The sequence below is a fragment of the Hydra viridissima genome, unplaced genomic scaffold, assembly GCF_058129835.1.
Source record: "Hydra viridissima isolate aposymbiotic clone 2 unplaced genomic scaffold, HvirCarnegie_v1 scaffold_10, whole genome shotgun sequence".
NCBI classification, from domain to species: domain Eukaryota; kingdom Metazoa; phylum Cnidaria; class Hydrozoa; order Anthoathecata; family Hydridae; genus Hydra; species Hydra viridissima.
In genome coordinates, this window is record NW_028324309.1 from 2,440,001 (window position 1) to 2,446,516 (window position 6,516).

General features: G+C 36.0%; 2 protein-coding genes across 2 annotated transcripts; both read right to left on the minus strand.

The window, feature by feature from the left end:
* Positions 1-1,353: 1,353 nt before the first annotated feature.
* LOC149882598 (uncharacterized) lies at positions 1,354-1,935 on the minus strand. Its single transcript, XM_090100928.1, has one exon. The coding sequence runs from the start codon at positions 1,933-1,935 to the stop codon at positions 1,354-1,356; it is 582 nt and encodes a 193-aa protein (XP_089957054.1).
* A 1,048-nt stretch (positions 1,936-2,983) lies between these two features.
* On the minus strand, positions 2,984-3,436 carry LOC149882599 (uncharacterized). The gene has a single exon (XM_090100930.1). The coding sequence runs from the start codon at positions 3,434-3,436 to the stop codon at positions 2,984-2,986; it is 453 nt and encodes a 150-aa protein (XP_089957056.1).
* Positions 3,437-6,516: the final 3,080 nt, after the last annotated feature.

Consider the following 6,516-nt stretch of genomic DNA (forward strand, 5'->3'; position numbering starts at 1 on the left):
TAGTAGACCGCGTAAATGTCATGTGCTTTAATACAACGGCAAGCAAAAGTAGTCGTAGAAATGGTCCCTGTGTTGTGCTAGAACAGAAGCAGGTAAAAGATCTAGTTCACTTTGCATGCCGTCATCTTATACTCGAAAAGATTTTGGTTAGAGCGTTTAATAAAAACATGTCAGTTGCCAACTCTTGTCCGGACGTTGCAATCTTTAAACGTTTTCAATAATTTCCGAAAGGTTTAGACCAATCAAACAATAAAACTGGAATTGACTATGAAGAAGTTGTTTAATCCACACAGAATGACGAAGATAATATTATTTGTCTTGCAGTAGCTTGAAAAAAATCAGCCGAGAGAAAATAATAGCGAATTTTTGGAATTGTGCATTATTTTCATGTTTATGGTTTTTGGGGCCATGCAGTATGCCAGGTGGATGGCAAAAGCACTGTCAAGATCTGAATATTTGAAGGAAAATTCAAATTAAATAAATGTGAGGAACTAAGATTGCATTCGACCAGTATTTTTGTTGTCAGTCTATTTAAATTTTTTCTTACTTTTCTTTGTTTCAAGTGGATTTTTCTTATTCAGCTTATGATATCATTTTTTTAGGCAAAGTATACACTGTTCAGGTGTTGTTTCCGGATTATGCATCATGAAGCACTTAAAAAATACCTCGGATATATTTGCAACTTTGTTAAGTATATAAGAATATATACCATTTGTTTTCTCTAAGATTTAAAATATTTTTTCTTGAAAAATTTGGGGTATCTACGCCCTTACGACAATCTGTTTATGTTTAGCAGTAACTTCCATGTTTAAATTTTTAGCGATAAAAAAGCTTTTAACAGTGTTGACGTAATAAGAAAAGAATTCAAAAAACTTGGAAAAAATTTTGCAAGCTGGAATATTTTGTTTTTGTCACTGATAATTTTGTGTTTTTGGAAGAATTGTGGGGGATTATTTAGACTTTCCCTAAAACACTAAAGAGTCACTTTTTAAACTTGGTTGTATATTTTACATCTGACTGCGAATCAATACATTTTACAAAATACACTCTCTTTTTATACATTCTTACAATCGCGTCATTTTCACACATTTTATGCATTAACAATTAAATACCTTAACTCTTACACTCATAATCATCTACAAAGTATTAACACCTTCAAACACGCTTTCACACAAACACACCTTCAAACACGCCTTCACACACCTTCAATTACGTCTTAAAGACTTATTCACGATATCCTCCCCCGATTAAAGCTGAGACTTCGGCTTTAATCAGCTCGTTTTCCATGATGTAATTGATCTTTTGTCTTGCATCCAATTTCGCCAGTCTCGTTTCTCTTTTCAAGATATCCGCTTAAGCTCTAGTCTCCAATTTCTTTTTCGATTCGATTCCGTTTCCTGCCTCACAATCCATTTCTAAGTCACACACCAACTGAATTGGTCGTTCAATTACATAACCATTTCCCAAGCGTATTTTAAAACCACGAACAACTCCATCTTTCCCTTTAATGTTGTTTTCAATTCGACCAATGTTGAGAAGTGTCTTGTCCTTCACATCGTCTTTAATGAGAACCATGCTTCCGACACCTGGGAGTTTTGCATTACCTCTCTTTTCCTTTGCTTGTTGTCGTTCTTCCATTGCGTGCACGTACTCGTTCATCCATCTTTTCCTTAAGTGACTCTTACAATTTTTCACAAACTTGACTCTCCGGAGTGCACAATCGCCCCTTGTTATTAAATTGATATCTTCTTCAAGCAAAATTGCTGGTCTCCCCCTCATTAATACATTTGGCGTCAATACTTGATTATCGAATTGGTCACCTTGGTAACATAGTGGCCTATTGTTCATAGCGCATTCCACATCCAACAATACTTCTTCCAATTCAAAGAAGCTTAGGATGCCCTTACCGATTGCTTTTGACAAACTTTTCTTCATTATTCCAATTAATCTTTCAAACAAACCTCCCCATCACGGCACCCTTGACAAATTAAACCTCCATTTTGTGGCTTGGGTAGCAATATAGTTTGCGAGATTTTCATCTTTCGTTAGTGTTTGTAACCACTTCCCTGTTGCCACAAATGTCTTTGCGTTATCACTAATCATCATTTGTGGAGGTCCTTTTCTTGCAACAAACTCCTTTAAAATTCTCTGAAATTCTCCTGCCGATAGATCATGACAAAGTCTAAGGTAGACAACTCTAGTACATGCGCATGTAAACAGCGCAACATAACATTTTTCAATCAACTTTTGTGGCGTTTTATATTTTAGCGGACCAGCAAAATCAACATAGATGCATGCACATAATGCTGATTTACTTGCGTCTGAAAATCCATGGAGCTCCATTTCAATGATTCTTCCAGACAAGACACTCCGCGGAATTGAAATAGTTCTCTTGATGTTTATTGCCTTGATCCAGGTTTTCCATTCTTCTGAAAGTTCATTTGGAATTTGTTGACCCCAACCGAGTTTTAACAAGCATATTCGACTGTATAGTAATTTTCCAGTGAATAATACAGGTGCACTAAATCCCAATATGTCAAAGACACTATTGAGAGCTGATAGCATTTTCCTTTTTGTTATTACTCCTTTATTTCCGATAGTGATGCATGCAGTAAAGTCAATCGATAGTTGATCCGATTCTTTGTTCCAAGGAATCCCAAGTATTTTTGTTGATTTAGCCTCAGCGTCGCTTTCCAGATTGCTGACGTTGCTATGCCATTTGTGCAGCTGGAACCCAGCTTCCATTAAGATTTGCGTTGATTCATTTTTAAACCTGATGAGTTCCTCTTCTGTTTCTCCACCTGCCTGTATATCATCGACATACAGTAACTTCTTCCAAAGCAAGCACCGTTTTGGATTAATGTCCTTGTATTTTGATATTTGCTTTTTAATGGTAGCACCAAGAATGTAAGGGCTTGAACTTGAACCAAAAATCACCCTTGTAAATCTTAACTCCGTTAATTCCATTTTCTTTAAGTCCCTTTTACCAAATTAATCGTTGTGCGTCTTTATCCATTTCGTGTATTCTAATTTGTAGAAACGCCTTCTTCACATCAGCTAAAATGCAGAGTTTACTTATCCGATTTCGTATGATTATGTCGAATATTAAGGGTTGCAGCGATGGTCCCACTTCTAGACAATCGTTTAATGAAGGTGATTGAGCGTCTTTTCTTGCTGAGCAATCACAAACAATTCTCATTTTCGTTGACTCGGCATTTTCTTTAACTACCGCTTGATGAGGAACGTAGTGAATAATTTCTCCCGTAGGTTTTTCTGGTGCCATTTCCAATATTCCCTCATTGATCTGTTCCATCATTACATCATTATACTGCTCTAGTTTTTTAAGTTTTTTCAACCGAATCGTCACACTTTCCAATCTTTTAAGAGCCAGATTTCTGTTGTTTGGCAATTTAACAACACCCTTTTTCCACGGCATTCTGGTTTCATAACAACCTTCCTCAGTTTGATGCAGTTTTTCGCTAAATCTTGATGGAACATTGACTCGCTGCTTGTGTCTGATAATCCAAGTACTTCTAAACTACACATTTGCTCGAACTCATTACGACCAGTTTTCAATAAAAAAAACTTTTCTCAATACCAGAACTCAATTGTGTTCGTCTCCCAGAAAGAGTCCATCCAAACATAGTTAGTTCGGCTCCTGGATCTTTATCCGGATATTTTCCAAGAACTACCGGTTCCGTGGTTTTTATTCGCTGATAATCAGCAGCACCAAGTATGATGTGAACAGGTTGAAGTTCGTCACTCCCTTCATCATCGCTAAATTTCAGTCTCCTTAGTTTTGCAAAATGCTTCTTAACATCCTTGATCATCGGATTAGGTAAAAAGGTGAGTGTTTCCTTTTCAGCGTTGGTGCATTCGACTTTGATGCTAAATTCCGGTATTGTTATTGATTCTAGCGTAACGTTATATATTTCCACACGCTTGTCCACCGTTTCATAGAGCTGTTCAATACTTTTATATTCCTTTCGTGTAGGATTCAGTTTTAGTTTCGTTATCAAGTTTGTACATATATAGGAACTTCCAGCACCCGTATACAACATTATCTTTGCTTTTTCACCGTTTACCTTTGCAATCCTTGTTGGGTGAATAGTTGTACTTGCATTAAGCGCCGCTCCCATGGTTTCTTTTTTATTTTCCATTTTACCGTCCATTGTTGCGTTGCCATCTTGACAAATGGACGTGTGATGTTTTTTGTTGCACTTTCTGCATCCTCTTGATTTACAATTTACCGCCGAGTGTCCGTAACCAACGCAGTTGTAACATAATCTTTTGCTTGTTAAAATCTCCCTGCGTCTTGCAACAGTTAGCACTTTTGTACAATCCTCGCTTTTGTGATTTTGTAACCCACAGTAGATACATGCTTGCCACTAGTTGCCATGATTTCTTTGTCATAAAGACCGCCATTGTACTGTTTGATTGTAGTGCTTCGATGTTCATAGGACCTTGACTGCACGTTTGTGTACTTTTTATCGCCCTTTGTTTGTTCGTCGCTTGAGTTTAAAAACTGAGTTCGACGGATTCCTCTCAATGTACTTTTTGCAACTTTTCGACAAGTTGTTCCAGTCCCCATTCTTACCATCCATCATCGTTTTGTGTGAGTATTTCACGAACTGGTCCAAGTTTATCCATCAATGAATACACGAATGATTGAGCCGTTTGAAGTTTCTGCATAGTTTTCAATGTTCGTACAGTTCTCGCAAGCTTGTTGTAAAAGTCGTGAACTTCTTTGATTTTGTGCGTGCTGTGTATAGCCGTCAATCCTTCCAAATCTTTAATCAATGCTTTGTGAACCCAAATATCTTTTTCGAAAGTTTCTTGTAGTATGCGTTTAGCTTCATCGTATCCCTCCAAAGAATGTGGTAAACCAAGTATGTCCTTTCTGGGCTTTCCTTCGACGAGTTCTAGTAAGTAGTTGAATTTGCTGATGCTTGATATGTTTGAGTTGTCGACTTCTACGGTGAATTGATTCCAAAATCGCAACCAGTCTTTATAATCGCCATTAAATTTTGTGATTGTGTACTTTTGTAGCTTGACGGATTGTTGAGTAGCTTTGTTTTCGTTTCCAAGAGATTTGCGCAATGTTTCTTTCGTTTTTAGCTTCTTTAAATACCATTCTTCTTCGCTTTGAAGTTTTCTCAATAAGGCTTGCTCTGCTTCTTTTTAAATCGTTAACTGCTGTTCCATGATTTTTTTTTCATACTCGAATTTTCTGATGCATTCGTTTTTGTTTATTGAATCCAATTTGTCCACCATTTTGTTTTTGATTTCAATCGCTGCTTCTACTTCCATTACTGGTTTCGAAAGCCATTCTTCTACCAAATTGATGTTTTCGCCGTCGTCAAGCATTTTTCTGGTCAAGCTCATCCTTTGCCATTTCAAATCTTCCCAATAAATTTGTTATTTTGTCCAACGCCAAGATTATGCTGGATTTGTCGCCAATAATCGTGTTGCGTTCTATGCCTTTAATGTTCATTCTTAACATGTTGATTTCTCTCTGGTAAGTTCGTTCTTGGTCCATTCTTCGCTTACTCGTAGGTTTCGTTCGTCCTGGCAGTAGTCGCCACCAAATAGTGTGGGGGATTATTTAGACTTTCCCTGAGACACTAAAGAGTCACTTTTTAAACTTGGTTGTATATTTTACATCTGACTGCGAATCAATACATTTTACAAAATACACTCTCTTTTTATACATTCTTACAATCGCGTCATTTTCACACATTTTATGCATTAACAATTAAATACCTTAACTCCTACACTCATTAGCATCTACAAAATATTAACACCTTCAAACACGCCTTCACACACCTTCAATTACGTCTTGAAGACTTATTCACGACAGAATTATTAGGCAAGATTTTTTGAAATTATTTGTTTTAAAAGTTTGACTAAACATTTTATGGAATAAACAAAGTTTAGAAAATCATGCCACAGATATGGAAATCTGGAACTCTTTCTCAGTTATTATGTTAGGCGTCCTGCTTTTTCATTGTTTTTCATCAATTTTATTAAGCTCTTTTTTTTTTCGATTTTTTTCACTCTATGACTAATTAAGCTACTCTGCATTGGTTTACTTTTGAGCTATTAGCATTTCAGAAAAAGTCACTGCACCAGCTAAAGAGCAGAATGTTTTACAGGCATTTCATTTTCATACAGTTTTCAACAAACTTTGCTGTAATGAAAAGGAAAACATTTTATACTTATGTATTATTTATATACTATAATATAGTGAATATACTATAGTTTGAATAACTAAGCATAAAATGCTTCCTTCTCCCAAAATGTTTGTTTGAACTTGCAAAATGTTTCTCTAATAAATAAGTTGCACACTGCGCATGTATTTGATTGAAAGACCGGCTCCTTGGCAACCGAAAACTGTTGCTCATTATTCTCAGAACAAAAATGTAAAAATTGAAACTTTTAAAGAAATTATTAAAATTCAAAATTAAAAATAAAGAACTAGGTATATGATATCAATTTACACCATATTTAAAATGA

What these genes read in the sequence shown, in the direction of transcription:
- LOC149882598 (XM_090100928.1), bottom strand. Translation starts at nt 1,935, where the DNA reads ATGAAGAAAAGTTTGTCAAAAGCAATCGGTAAGGGCATCCTAAGCTTC.
- LOC149882599 (XM_090100930.1), bottom strand. Translation starts at nt 3,436, where the DNA reads ATGCCGTGGAAAAAGGGTGTTGTTAAATTGCCAAACAACAGAAATCTG.